The following is a 15,020-nucleotide window of genomic DNA, read 5'->3' as shown; positions in this document are numbered from 1 at the left end:
ATGTAAGAAATCCTGATTGGTGTCTGGCCGTGTTGCATCTTCATTTAGATAAATCTCCGGCTTCCTTCCCGATCCGTGTCGTCGTACGCCTCTTGTTGTCTCGTCGCCGAGCCCTCTTTGCGGTCGGCTCCGGAATCGGTGAGCGAAAGGAGGGGGATCGGAGTGGGATCACGAGGTAAGGCGACGATGCACGCGCTTAATGCGATGGTGGCGGCGAGGATGCTGACGACGATGGCCTCGTCGGCGGGGAATGACGGGGCGGTGATGCTGAAGGGAGAGGACATCCCCTTCGGGTCGTTTATGTGGTACGCGTACGCAGGTATCTCGTGCTTTCTCGTTCTATTTGCGGGGATCATGTCCGGCCTTACCCTGGGGTTGATGTCGCTCGGCCTCGTCGAGCTCGAGATCCTGCAGCGCAGTGGTACTCCCGTCGAGAAGAAGCAGGCAGGTAGGTTCTTCGATGCTTTTAGACTACTCTTCTAATTCCTTTTGCTGGGATGGATGATTTCGTTTCCTGTTTTTTTTTTTTTTTTTAGTTTAGTTGATTTTTCCACTCGGCCTATTTATTTTCATTCCAACAGTTTGTATGTCAAGATGTTTGGATTTTTTTTTTAACGCAATGGGAGGCGGATTGCCTACTAGATAATATATTTTCCATATATGTTTTGCTGAAATGTGATGTATGTAGATCAGTCAGTGGATTACTTAAAAAAGTATGGAATCTTACAGTATGTCACTTGAACGGACTAGATTGCACTTAATGATGCTACATTCCACAATATGGGGCATCTTAGATTGCAGTATGTCACTTGATCTATGAATAAAGCTTGCTGACCGCTATTGGACTTGCTTCCTGCACATGGGTGTCTTTGTATATTTTGGAGTTACTCCTAGCTAATCCACTGTACCTGATCACATTCGTAAGATAGGAGGATTAAAATTTACTTCCACTGCCAATTACGTTGTTCGAAGCTTCTTAAGGAAAAATAGCAATCTGTGGAGTTATTTGTACTGTTAAAGAATGAGAGATAAGATGATTAGTTCTTTCACTTCTTTGGCATGCTCACTATGTTGACCTGAACATTATAGCAGATTATATGTTAGGAATTGTATTTCACCCTCACACATTACCCAAGTTTTGTGTTATGTACTGATTTTTTTTTGCATATTATCTGTATCTTCTTGTATTTTTTTCTGTTGATTGTTTTGCACTTCCATTGCAGCTACAATTCTACCTGTTGTTCAAAAGCAACACCAGCTTCTTGTAACTTTGCTTTTGTGTAATGCTGCTGCCATGGAGGTGTGCATTTAATTGTTTCTGTCTGAATAATTGATTTTTTCTAGATTCTTCTAGTTTCTTAAGTGCCTTAGCTGCAGTAATTATGGTATGAAAGTCAGAAACTCATAATGCATTAAGTGCCACAAATAAATGTCTGTTGCACTTTGTTGGATCTTGACAAAAAAGCTACATTACAATTTTCAGTAGCTAGTATTTTATCTTCATAAGTTTTCAGATCATGCCATCACTTATTTCCTAATTCAAAGATTAGCTAGTAAGATGATTAATGACTTTTGATCTCTTGCCTTCCATTATACTTTTAAAACTACAAGACTCCTGCAATATACTTAAACCATATTCCTTGTTTCGATTAGTTTAGGGATTGATAGTTGCATGCCATCTATTGTCAATCGATACTGTTATATAAGAAACACGTGAAAGCCAAATCACTTTGCAAACTATGGAAATAAAAATGACCTACAAACATGTGATTTTATGGTAGATGCCAGAGTGAATTCATTGTGTCAATGAACAAACAGCATATGCCATCAGTTTCTATTTGTTAACTTTCTGTCTTTGCCTCTTTCTAAAGCAACAAGGAATTAGAACTTGAAAAATAGTGACACAACCTCAAGCAGATATAAATAGGTTAGATTTTCTGTTTAGGCTCGGCTTGAATGGTCAACTCTTGAAGTGATATGCAAAAATCTACTACAGTAGCATAGTCAGGATGAATACATATTTTAACTTTTGGGAGCCCTAGTCTCCTGAAGGCTTAAAGTTAGTTAGCTATAGAGTTGTCACCCCAAAGATTACTTTTCAAAATTTGTGCACTTTCAGTAAGTTCACTACTAGACTTACTACGATGGAGACATTCTTCTATATGCTCATGAAAGTTGACAATCAGAATTCTGTGTATTTATATAATCATCCCAATTAGTAAGATAATTTCATGATGATTAACTGTAATTATGTTTTAAGAAAAAGGGAAAGGGTATGCCACCACTACATGCCCGTAAATGATCTTTTTAATGTATTGTATAATTTTGTAGTTTAGCATTTCACTTGTTTATCTTTTGATACTTAATTCTTTGAAATGGTACTACAATTAATGAAGCTAAAATATTTGTTTATTGCAGGCTCTTCCTCTCTATCTTGATAGAATATTCAATCCATTTGTTGCTATTGTGTTGTCTGTGACCTTCGTCCTGGCTTTTGGGGAGGTAATTGTGCTTCGCTATTGATAGATTATAGCTTGATTGTTCTCTCTTTAAAACTTATTATGTTGTATTTTGTCCAGGTTATTCCTCAAGCCATATGCACAAGATATGGGTTAGCAGTGGGAGCTAACTTGGTCTGGCTAGTGCGAATATTAATGATCATGTGCTATCCAATAGCTTATCCTGTTGGCAAGGTAATTTTTTGTTTGTGCGATTGTAATTAATGTTGACAATTAATTTATAGCCATCCAACAAGAAACAACATAATTTGATGATGCAAGTAGTACTCTCCAATTCTGCAAATTTGGAGACTTCATTCCTTTTTTTCTTCTTAGAAATTCTTTTGACTGTTGAGTTATAAGCGATTGAATAAGAGCTCATGTTAAGCATCTTCTTGTTAGCCTACTTTCTTCCAGTGCCTATTTCAAAATTATTCTAGAAAAAATTTCACACCAGTATGAGGTTTGCAATGCAGCTTTGTGTCTTGAATACTGGCCATGCACATTACAAGCAGCAATGCTATTATGGTGCCAATTCTGACCATCAAATAATTGCTGATGTTTATAAATCTGTGTGTAGAGATTTCAGAATGTCCTTTCTAATGCCTTCTAAGATCTTTTACTCGTGTTTAGAATAGGCCATTTTAATTTTGTCGGTTGGCATTGATTTCATTTATAGATTATCTAAAAGGGGTCAAATCATGCACTGAAATGAAATTAACTTTAGAGCTATCCTCCTTGGATTTGGGTATGAGTATCCACATGTGTGTGGATATAGGTGTCCAACATAGCTGCTTTGAAATTATTTTACATATGAACAATAAGGGTATCAAGTGTCCATTCAAATGGTTTCTTTATATTTTCTTATAGATCATATGCACTTATATACATAACACTAGAGGCTCAGATACACATTGCCTCTTATAAACTGGCCTGCTTCCAAAGTAATTTGGGGAAGCAGAACCCCAACTTGAAAATGCAAGAACAGTTTTATATCTTCTAAAAATTGATATTTTCTTGCTTTTGTCCAATTGCTTACCTTGTTGTAGCCATTGGGTGATGCCAACCTAGACAATAGAGATTGTGTTGGATTTAGTAATTTGTTGTCTTTTCCATTTTGTTATTTTAAGCTTGTAGCTCTATGGTTTTCTTAGAGTTGTCCAGGTTATTAGTAGTGTATAGTGTATTGTACAACATAACGTTAAAGTTTCAAACACATTCTTTGTTTACCTAAGATCGATTTTTTTCCCAATTGTAATTGTGGATTCAGATTCTAGATTGTGCACTTGGACATAATGAGTCTGCACTTTTTAGACGTGCTCAGTTAAAAGCTCTGGTCTCTATCCATGGCAAAGAGGTATAATTATTTACATTCTTACTATATCTGAAATTGCAATTTGTGGTGCTTACACTTGCTCTCAACCATTTTAGGCAGGAAAAGGTGGAGAGCTTACACACGATGAAACCACAATAATAAGTGGGGCACTTGATTTGACTGAAAAGGTATATTTTACTAAGTTTGTTCCAGTTGTGTGTCATAATGCTCAAAACAAGATTTCATATCTTGGATTTTTTTCATGTTGCACAAGAAATAAGTTATACACAGTTTGAACTGACCCAAGGAGTTAGACTATTCAGACTCTTGGTGTGAATCATGTGAGTATGCTAGCTAAATTGACGAGTGAGTCAAAAGGACTAGGTGGGGTGAACGGACTGATCAGTTAAAATCTCAATGTATCAAATTGATCTGAAAGGAAAAGCAAGCTAGATAGACTGCACAAATCAGATAGACTTGATATGCAGAATGATCATGATTGATCAGATTTGCCAGATGCTAGACCAGCCAAACAGGTCCGACAAAAAAACAAAAGCTAATTGGATCAGGTGTGTCCTACTAGCTAGGGTATTGGAGGGTATTAGGGATTTGTCGTTCCACACTGGCTGAAGAGTTGAGTGGGCTGGACCAATCTGTGGGACTAACCAAGTAGAACAAGCTGTAAAAGCCCATTGAATTAGCTAAGTCGAACAAGACGGATGAATTACATAAACCAAACAAATTGAACTAGCTGACAGTGTTGATGGGCTGAATTCTCCAGACAGACAAAACAGGTTAAACAAACTGAATGCTCTAGGATTAAACAGACTGGACGAATTAAAGGATTTGATAGATCAAACTTATCACCCTTCATTTGTTCACAAATATTTCTTATTACATTTCTCCTCTGAGTTGATGAACTTTTATTTTGTCCCTCTTGATATCTTCTTCTTTCTCACTGCAAAATGTTCACAAACTTAGACTCCTGTCTGCTCTTGGAGTAGTTGTCAAAATTCTAATCTAATCTCCTTGTCCTTCTGTTTCTCTTGATTAGTACTAGTAAATATAGATTAATCAGTCCCCTGTGCATCCTTTCTCTTCCATTATCCTCTTATCTTTTATCTTTCTTTCTCTTGTGGTTGGTACTTGTAAACATAGACTAATTAATCTCTCATTCCATTATCATCTCCCTTCCATTATCCTTTCTCTTAACTAAGTCAAAACATATTTTCTTTGCCCCTCAAGAATGATACAGGACTTTACGCCATTATCCTCTTTCTTAACTATGTCAAAACATCTTCTGTTTGCCTTTCAATGTATTCCATCTTCCTGTCTGATGAGAACTATTAATTTAATCAGTAATTTTGAATACGTGGATCATGCATGCCTAGTTGTCTAGGTTATAATTAGAACATAATTTTTACTTGATTAAGCAAGAAAGTTAAGTGTTATAAATAATATTACTCTGTGTTTCTGTAATGGATCTATGTTTTGCCTTGTCTAGAATGTTGTAAATTTAGGTCTTTGAATTTCTAATGATATGATCATATGTACAGACAGCTGAGGCTGCTATGACACCCATTGAGTCTACGTTCTCCTTAGACGTCAATTCAAAATTAGACTGGTGAGACTCTGTTCATATAATAAATCTTTTCTTTCCTGTGATACCAGTATTCTGTTTCCAAGAGAGACATTCTAAGAATAGTACTTTGTAAATTGTGATCTATTATTCCTTGCTACTTGCGACTGTTTCAAAACTATTCAGGTATATGCAGAACTCCCATTCTTTAAGCAAGAGATCAAATTGATGCAAGATTGGCTTGTTTTTGCATCAGAATCTGAAATAACAGAGATGGTGGGCCATCTTGGCTTACTGCATTTCAAACTTCTGGTTTCTCTAGATTTACTACATGGTATAGTTGAAGGACAATATTCACACATTAGGGATGCAGGAAAATAATACAATGGAGACTGGTTCAAGGAGTTTGATTCAATTCTTTGAATTTTGCAGATGTCAAAGACTCCTTGACAGGTGGTTTTTTTGGTGAACCAGTTTCACCAATTTTTATTTAGTTTCCTTCTAATACTGGAAATTAACTTGAATAACAGTATGTGTGAAAATTCTTTGAACATATTAAATGAAGGAGCACTGTTTCAAGCCTGCTTATAGCTCAATTGCAGTTTAAATTAAATAACCAGCATAAGCTATCCTTCTTCCATTAGAATTGCTGTATCGCCTTAGTCATGAACCTCAGAGTAATTATTGAATTTCGGAGATGAGGAGGTTTATAGTAACCTATTTAAACTAGTTGTGTTACGTTCTTGTGCTTTTGTAACTAATGCCTGTGATTAATAAAATTATTATGATAGGGAGGCTATTGGCAAGATTCTTGCTCGGGGCCACAGTCGTGTCCCTGTTTATTCAGGGAACCCAAAGAATATTATAGGCCTTTTGTTGGTGGGTTTTATTATCATTTCCATTTTTTTCTTTTTCATATCACAAACTCCTGGTAATTTTGTACTGGTTCTTTTGCAACAATATCAGGTGAAAAGTCTTCTTACAGTCCGACCTGAGACTGAAACACCTGTCAGTGCTATATCAATTAGAAGAATCCCCAGGTATTTACCTTGTCGTATACACTTATTGCATCATTGAACTGATGTCCTCATATTTGGAATGTTCAGGGTGCCTGCCGATATGCCTCTGTATGACATACTAAATGAATTTCAGAAAGGAAGCAGTCATATGGCTGCTGTTGTCAAGTCTAAAGGGAAACCTAAGAGCATGACACTGACTGATGGTGAAAAATCTGGAGAAAATAAAGAACCAAATATTGAATCCAATACCACAACCCCTTTATTGTCTAAGACAAAGGAAAATTTGGACAGTGTTGTTGTCGACATTAATAGGTATGAAAATAAACTTACTAGTGAAGATAAACCCACAACTTTGCAACAGAATGATGCAGAAGCAAAGGTAGTTTCTCGATTGTCAGAAGATACTGAAGAAGGAGAAGTTATTGGGATCATCACACTTGAGGATGTTTTTGAAGAACTCTTACAGGTAAAGTTAAAAAATCATCACACTTTGTCACAACATTGGGTTTGGTCATTCAATGCTGCTAAATTGCTTTGTCTTGGGGTAGATACTGCTATACGGTCAATGTATCAAGGTGTTGGATGTTAAACTTGGCACACATTATTGAATTTTGAAACAAGATTTCGAATTTTTACTTCCTTACAACTTACAAACCTAACAGTTAAAATTATTTTAAACTACTTACTAGTAAAATGTAGTAGATCTCATTATTGTAGTATGCTGACCATGTACAAAATGTTCCACATGCAGGAGGAGATAGTTGATGAGACGGACGAATATGTTGATGTTCATAAAAGGTGTTGAGTAATTCCATTTTTTGGCATTTGATGTTTCCTCCCTTTTAAACCTTTAAGTTTACAGAAGGATCTTTTTTCAGGATACGTGTGGCTGCTGCCGCAGCTGCTTCTTCAGTCGCACGAGCTCCATCTTACAGGCGGTTGACTAAACAAAAATCAGCGGTTAGAATCTTTATAACTCCAATGGTTTCTCTGTTTTCATCTTTGAGCTTACAGTTTATCAAATTCTCACTATTATCATTAAACAATGATCTGTGTTTGGAAGAGTCAAGGTTTGTTCATATAAAAAATTGAAATATCTTTCTATATATATTAGTTCAGTTCAATTTTCACACACAAAAACCTGTTTTTGATTTAATTTCAAATTTTCTATATCAAATTTTAGTTTAGTTCTGGTGTCGCATAGTATTCCTAAAACTGAGCCAAGCTAATATTTGAAGCATTCCAAATTTGTTCGACTCAATTTCAAAAAATGATTATTCAATTCAGTTTAGTTTGTAAAATTCAGATTATTTGGTTCGGTGCAATCCAAACCTAACCTCACTCACTTCTGTGTTCACCTAATATTTGTAGTCCACGATGTAGTTTTCAAATTTAGCAGTGAATCATTCCTTTTTTACTCATCCAGGGAGCTCTAAATCGGCAAGGACAACAGCCCGCCGGCATCCTAAAGAAACCCACTGAAGGAGACTTGCACACGCCACGGCATCAAGTGAACCTGGTGGAACCACTATTGGGAACCAAAAGATAACAACCCTAAAATTTTGCCCCAGAAGGAATCTCCTTGTGTAAAAGCTTTGTGATGCATGCATGTGTAAGAGCTATTTATCGCTGGTAATGGATGTAATTAGCGATTGCAAGTAAAATAAGGACGGACGATATGGTTGGAGGGAGGATGTGAAACCTATTTGGACTCGGAAATTTGTATGGTTAATCTGGATCCCCATGGTTGGGATATAATTTTGCTGAATAAAGATGAGTTATTTGGTGTAGGTTTGATGCCGTACGATCTATGAAGCTAGTCAAATGTATGTAGGAAATTATAGTTTAAAACTATATTATTATTATTTATTATTATTTTTCAGTAAATCTGTGAGACTGAATTCTGAATTGTATTTTTTTATTATTTCTATTGAATATTTATGAAAATATGTAACAGTCGTTATCTTGAGGTGGGTCTACTACTCTACTATTTGTCTATTGTGTGCATCCTGAATGATTTCACACCATCGATCGCATGATCATTAAAAAAAAAATTGAAAAAAAGATAAATCGAGAAATTATAATTAACACAGATGAGGATATTTTATCTTGGATTCATCTTTTTCTACAAAACAAATAAATTAGTAAAAAAAACTAAAATAATTCATCCTTTTCTACCAAACAAATAGGGAAAAATTTTCCACTATGGAAACTTTCCACACTTTTTATTTCCGTCTTTCCAAGTAAAGAGAGTCTAAAGGTTTGGGTATTTTCCGTTTCAAAATGCCTTTGTGAAGCCACGACATAAAGAAGTACAAGGATAAGCTGAAATTTCATTCCAATCAAAGCAGAAAGATAACTACCAAGCACAAATCATCTCCAGAGTCAATTTCTTATACTTATCAAACCCAAAGCAATAAAGAATCACTGCTGGAAACATAAGAGAAGCTTCTCAGGGAAAAATCATTTCAAGGCTCTTAATGTGTGAATCAAACTTATGAACTACTTCAAAGCATCTCAAAGACAGGAAGAATAGCCACCGTAACCAATATAAATGTCGATGCCCCGATGGAACAGTTGTGAAGCAGATGCAACAGATTACAAGAAACCAAGTTTGGACTCAGACACCATATAGTATCACTTTAAATAGATAGCAATTTAGCCCAAAAATAAATTTCAGCCTCTTTTGGGTTCACCATTCCTAGGATGACAAGCGAACCACAATCCGGAAGGAATAAGAAAGGCAGGGGAGGGCAGCAATTAAGCATGGCATCATGAGTGAATGTATTTATTTGGGAACACTAGTTATAGTGAGCTAACTCACTTTGGAAGGCCGCTTGATGGACTTATCAGAGATTGGCTCTGGTTGAGTAACTTTGGTCCACTTCCAAGCTTGGTACAGATAAAATAGCTAATTTGGCCAGCGAATTTTTGACATGGAGATCCATCCTTATTTAGAAAAGGTGGCGGAAGGGCTTCGATATCACTCATAGACGGCACACCAGCTTCATCAAGAATTGATTTATCTCCTATCACATAACTGAAAAAGTAGATGTGTGACTATACTGATTTTAGAGTTTTGCTAAACGTGTGAAATTTAGTTACCTAGATAGTTCAGTGTCTGGCGGTGGAGGGAAGCAGAACAGTAGCTGCCGAAGCAGAAGCGCTGCGGTGTTTCTGTTTTGTGAAATCAAGACAGCATTTGGTCCCGCATCAAAGGTATAGGCTACCTGAAAAAAATTCAAATCACATCAAGATTCAGCAGTTTCATCTTTGTAGCTGATTGTATGATAAAAATATTTCACGATATCAAAATCCTCCTGTCAAACTAAAAGATAGCTGTTAATCTCTTACCAAATTAAAAGATACCATGCTTTCTACACCTAAAAGAGGTCAAGTACCAAAATCAATTATAATTTCAAAATTTTAAAGCAATGTCTCTTCCTAGTTTACATCAACTTGAGCTGCTCAAACCCCTATATAGTTGAATTGAACTGAGTGCAATTGAGATTTTGGAATATTAGCAATAGGGTCATTGTTGAGGGAGTATTTCTCTGCTCATGTTTTAGTCTTTGAGATTTCCTTTTTTTTTGTCTGACCTTGTTTTCCCTTTGAATTTGTACGCTCCATATAATGATACTTTGGCTTCATCATGATCTTGAAAAAAACAGAACATCCAAATGATATTTGCTTTCCATTGGGACAGCAATCTCTAGACAATCCTGTTATGTTTATTCTATGAGACTAAATGTTCTAAAGAACATTAGGTCAATAATATCTGAATTCCTGATGATCAGGATAATTACATACAAACAATTTTGCAACATTAGTTGAAGCATTCATAACCAAAACCAGATAATCCAGAGAACTATGAAGGAATTGATTAGATTGAATGTTCACAACCATGCGGCGATCTAGTTATCAGCATCTACATTTCCTATGTGACTCAAGTTTAACAACATTCATCCAGTCAAGATGGAGCTTTTTCTAACTAGGAAAAAAATAGGTCTTTTTGGTCAATCCAGGAAATCACTTTGAGTTGGATGATCCATGACATCACAAGACCTGTGAATTCCTACAAACATCATGAAATAATATAAATGAGTTATAATTTTCTTCCCCTGAAAATATCCAACTTAATGATTGAGAATCTGAACATAAAAAGTTTACTCATAAACCTAAGGCACCTTTCAGTCAAGTTCAATATACATTTTTTCCACCCGACAATGGATACTAGTTATTTCTTTTTGGCATTCGAAGCTTGAGTGAAGTTGTTCTTCCTTAAGTTTCACCTTCTATAGTTTTATACTTGTGCATATGCTTTCCTCTAAAAATTGGCTTACATGTTCCATCGAGTAGTTCATGTACATATGTCCATATTAGACCAATGTTTAATTTTGGGATGCAACTTGCATCTGTCCACGCTTATGAATGTGCATGAAAAAAAATCTGGAAAATAATAGATTTAGATATCTTGAATTTATAGCACATCAAGGAGATAATAGATTTGGATAGAGCTTCTAAAATATTGTGTGATAATTGTGAATCCTTTAGGCCAAAAGAGAAATAAACTATATGGATCAAATTGTTTGCCTATGATGCATAGAAAAATAATGATAATATAGCAAATTAAGATGTTAAGATGGATGTGAGGTCATTAGAGAAACAAACCAAAGTACTACTACCTGTGAGCAATCAGAAGTAGCCCAAATGATGACAAAATGAGAGAAAATAGATCAAGATAATATGGATATGTTTGAAAATGAGCAATAGGATCTGCACTTGGCTGAGTTGAAACAATTAGAGTCAAAGCTTTAAGAAGCAAAGGAAGATCTGCTTCCTATAATTAAAAGTGGAATTATCATTTTGCACTTTCACTAACATGTTCTTTGATCTCCAATATCTTTTCAGCTTATGAGTAGCATGGCCTTTTTGACACCAGTGCTTCTGGAACTAGTAAACTATCAGTAATTGCTACAGGAATAAAAATGTTTCTAGGGCATTCAATTTTAAAAAACAGAAAATTTCAAGATCTTATATAAAGCATACATGTAGAGGAGTTAAGTAACTTGAGAGCAGTCAATCAAGCAAAAATAAGAAACCAGGTCTTATATGGATAACCCAAACAGAACAAAGACCATTGATCCCTTCAAATAAAATCCAGAAAATAAGCTCTCCATATATCTGCACATACAAACCTGTGGACTTCCTTCAGCTTTGTTCCATCTCTCAACAAGATTGATTATCCTGAAATATTTGACATGATAGTCATTGACATTAGATGCCAAGAAAAAGCATGGCTTATATTGCATATAGCAATATACCTATTAATGGTTATGAGAAAATCAATCAAGTAAAAAATGATTAATATGTAAAGTATATGATATCGTGCCTGTGTGATGTATCATTCATGTAGAATATAGGAGGGCGAGTATCCAAGCAAACAGCATGAAATTGATTGCTATCTGAGCAAGTCAACATAGCAAAGGATGCAAAATCACGATTTCTAATGGCTTCTTCCATTTGCTGAACTCGATGAGGGACAACAGTCTGAGGTTGAGAACAAGAGAACAAAAGAAATAATTACAAAAAAGAGAAAAAAAAAAAGAAAGCAAGTTGGTGTCACTTCTTGAAGATAATTGAATGTAATAAGATCTCAAGGTATTTCGAAGTAAAAAGCATCCAAGCATAAAAAGATTATTTCCCAAAACTCACAGAATACAAGCTGCAAGTTTTAAGAACTTCGAACAGAAAATAATTAATTTTCATCAGTTGGAAAAGAAAAGATAAATCCAAAGAAAAAGATGCAAACAGTTGGGGCATAACAAACCTGTGCCCTATGCTGCAAAAGGGGGCTTGTCTCAACACTATCACGCATCCCACTAGTGCTACTAATTTCCTTTTGCTTTGAGCTAACCTGTATTTTTTTTTTTTTGGTTAATTAAAATCGTGAAACCACTTAGATGCCCAAATTTGAGAAAAATACAAGAATACATTAACAAGGGAACGTTGATCACAAACAGAAATCTGTAGCTAGACTTGCTATTGAAGTTACAAATTACAAGCAACAATGCCATGAAAGGTGAGAAGTGAGTTGGCAAACAATTCATCTCTAAAAAGGTTAGAAAATTTCACACATGTAACTCCTGTCATTCAATATAGCTGTCAAAGAAATGTTGGATTTCATAAGTAACAAATGATGTAGAGCAAGAAAGTAACCACAACCTATCAAACTCTGAAGAAACTTGAGAATATAGGGGAGTTCTATTTTACTATGGTACTTGTATTAGATTTCTGATCATTTGGACTTGTAAAATTCAATTTGATGGCAGGATATAACTACTTTTCAAATGATTCTGTACTATTTATCAGGAAAATTGATATATATCTATATGTGTGTGCGTGTATCACAAATGGATGTAACATTTGGCTACATAATGGTGAATTTGGCCCCAGTGCTTAAACTAAAAAAGTTGGCAAATTCTAATCAGATGACTTGTATATCTTATAAGCAAGATTGCATCTCTGGGAAATCCTAAAAATCCCAGACCATGAACTAGATCTCCATCAACTCTAATACAAACACCAAGTCTGGATATGTAATGACAACATACCACAGCAATGATAATAACAAGATCATTCCAATGGTATTCTGGGGCAAGTGGAACTGCGATGCTATCACTTCCGTTAGCATCCTGAAAAATAGCACTATCAAGTCATCAACTGATAAAATTTGATCATATCATCACCTGAAACATCCTGACTAGTCATTTTTAACTTACATTGCCCATCGTCCATTTAACAAAACCACCATACAGACTGCGGCATGCACTACCTGACCCCTGCCTACACAACAATGTCACACAAATTTGCACCATGTATTACATGGCTACTGTAATTGGCATTTCACCATATTACCAAGCCTCGGATTCTTTTACAAAATATAGCAGTAGAGAATAAATCTACAGCAGATGCCAATGAACAAACATTTACACTATGAGCACCACAGGTAAATGAGATCATTGACAACTGTAAATTCATAGTAGGAACACAAACCTCGCTATAGATGAAAGTTTTCCGTGATCCTGGTCTACGTTCATTAGCTTTGCCAGGGTGAAAACTATCAGAAATACATTTCATCAGAGGCATTTTCGAAGCAATAATCATACACTACAGGGAAGACAAGTTCTAACCGAGGCAAGCAAAGCCAGCAGCTGAAGAAGCCAACCCTGCAGCAGTGGGGAAGTTATTATAAGAAGCAATGTGCAAATGCAATTTCTGCCAATCTTCCTTCCGGATCAGGACGCCTTTGTCCACATCCTCCACATCTCTCGCGAGCTTCCTGATTTCCCTCAAACAATTCTGGAACCTGTCCCCGGAAACCGAAATCTCCTACAAAAATCAGGAAAAGTTGCTAGATTTAATCCCATCAAAATCATCAACTCGCCCAGACTGAGAGACACAGACCAAGATTCAAGAGGGGAGAGTTTACCTGGCCATTAAGCCACATCCGGTCGCGATCGAAGGTAGGGCTAACGGCTACGGTGGTGGTGGCAGAGAGGTGGTCGGGATCGAGGGTGACGCTGATGCTATCGTTCACGGGGAGGATGAGGGCCTCGTCGCGCTTCCCCCAGTACTTGATCACTGCTATGTTGGTGGGAGCTCGTCCCGTCGCCGTCAGGATCCAGCCCTCCGCCTCGGCCGCCATCGGCTCAAACTTCGATCTGGAAAAATCGAAGAAATTTGGTGGAAGGCGGTTGAATGTTGAGGACTAATGGCCGTCTTATATAGAACTAAATCATGGGAGATTAATTGCATTTTACCCCTTAAGCAAATCCTTTTTGCAAAACGCCGTCAATATTTTGATTCAAAAAGTTAATAAGATTTTTTTTTTGAAAAAAAATTGGGATTATATAAATAAAATCATGAGAGATTAATTGCATTTTACCACTTGAGAAAATTATTTTTGCAAAACGCCATCAATATTTTAATGATTCTTAAAACTTTCAAAAATTTATTGTTATTGGGTGATTCCTTGCTAGTATTTGCACGAATTTTTCTCTAAATGAAGAGCGCAATCAAAAGATGTTGGACGTCTGGGCTGGTCGCCGTATGCACTTTCCGATTTACCCTGATGACCGGTGGGAAATTTCCGGCCAAACCGATCACCCTAGAGATAGTTAATGGACTAAATAAGATTTATCATTTTTTATAAAATATATTTTTCAATTTTAAAGAGGTATATTTTAATAATAAATTAAAACATTAGAAGATGTTAACATTAATAAAAAAAATTGAAGAATATAACAATAAAATGTTAAATCAAGAGATTGGATAAACAAGAAATTATTAATATTAAATTATAAAATATTACCATACCTTTTAGATGATATTGGATATTTCTAATTTAATATTAAATAAAACGAGTAATATTTGTAGATGGTTGTAATGAATCAAGCATATCTAATTAAGTCTTTTTAATGAATAGATGGTAAAAAATAGGTTGGGAATTATTCCACTTAGGTGCATATTAATTACACCATCTAGTTTCTATAATTTCTACGAACATTAAGCTTTATTCTCTATTAAGAAATTTTTATTTTTATTTT

The 15,020-nt window shown here is 35.7% G+C and overlaps 2 protein-coding genes across 2 annotated transcripts; one reads left to right on the top strand and one right to left on the bottom strand.

Moving 5' to 3' along the window:
• Window positions 1-90: 90 nt before the first annotated feature.
• Window positions 91-8,201, top strand: LOC141831789 (DUF21 domain-containing protein At4g14240-like). Its single transcript, XM_074719192.1, has 13 exons — window positions 91-448; window positions 1,224-1,300; window positions 2,419-2,502; window positions 2,580-2,693; window positions 3,769-3,855; window positions 3,930-4,001; window positions 5,370-5,437; window positions 6,184-6,271; window positions 6,359-6,432; window positions 6,499-6,877; window positions 7,163-7,209; window positions 7,290-7,371; window positions 7,838-8,201. Exons 1-13 carry the CDS (start codon window positions 187-189, stop codon window positions 7,958-7,960), a joined length of 1,557 nt encoding a protein of 518 aa, XP_074575293.1. The 5' UTR covers window positions 91-186; the 3' UTR covers window positions 7,961-8,201.
• A 727-nt stretch (window positions 8,202-8,928) lies between these two features.
• Window positions 8,929-14,151, bottom strand: LOC141831790 (diphosphomevalonate decarboxylase MVD2, peroxisomal-like). Its single transcript, XM_074719194.1, has 10 exons — window positions 13,904-14,151; window positions 13,605-13,803; window positions 13,468-13,531; window positions 13,194-13,257; window positions 13,026-13,106; window positions 12,242-12,328; window positions 11,804-11,961; window positions 11,610-11,658; window positions 9,517-9,641; window positions 8,929-9,451 (listed from the first exon to the last, which is right to left on the bottom strand). The coding sequence occupies exons 1-10, from the start codon at window positions 14,117-14,119 to the stop codon at window positions 9,232-9,234; spliced, it is 1,263 nt and encodes a 420-aa protein (XP_074575295.1). The 5' UTR covers window positions 14,120-14,151; the 3' UTR covers window positions 8,929-9,231.
• Between the last annotated feature and the right edge of the window lie 869 nt (window positions 14,152-15,020).

Source organism: Curcuma longa, chromosome 7 (assembly GCF_044706935.1).
Source record: "Curcuma longa cultivar G26 ecotype Majalengka, Jawa Barat chromosome 7, ITB_CL_G26_1.1, whole genome shotgun sequence".
Lineage (NCBI taxonomy): Eukaryota > Viridiplantae > Streptophyta > Magnoliopsida > Zingiberales > Zingiberaceae > Curcuma > Curcuma longa.
The sequence above is the reverse complement of the archived record's forward strand: the minus strand, read 5'-3'. Positions and strand labels throughout refer to the sequence as shown.

Bases quoted from the DNA above. Each gene is read 5' to 3' on its own strand.
- LOC141831790 (XM_074719194.1), bottom strand. From the start codon at position 14,119: ATGGCGGCCGAGGCGGAGGGCTGGATCCTGACGGCGACGGGACGAGCT. The intron at 9,642-11,609 runs GTTTGTATGTGC...AATTTTTTTCAG, and splicing joins AAGCTGAAGGAAGTCCACAG to GTAGCCTATACCTTTGATGC. The intron at 9,452-9,516 runs GTAACTAAATTT...CTACTTTTTCAG, and splicing joins CCAGACACTGAACTATCTAG to TTATGTGATAGGAGATAAAT.
- LOC141831789 (XM_074719192.1), top strand. From the start codon at position 187: ATGCACGCGCTTAATGCGATGGTGGCGGCGAGGATGCTGACGACGATG. The intron at 4,002-5,369 runs GTATATTTTACT...TCATATGTACAG, and splicing joins CACTTGATTTGACTGAAAAG to ACAGCTGAGGCTGCTATGAC. The intron at 6,878-7,162 runs GTAAAGTTAAAA...TTCCACATGCAG, and splicing joins TTTTTGAAGAACTCTTACAG to GAGGAGATAGTTGATGAGAC.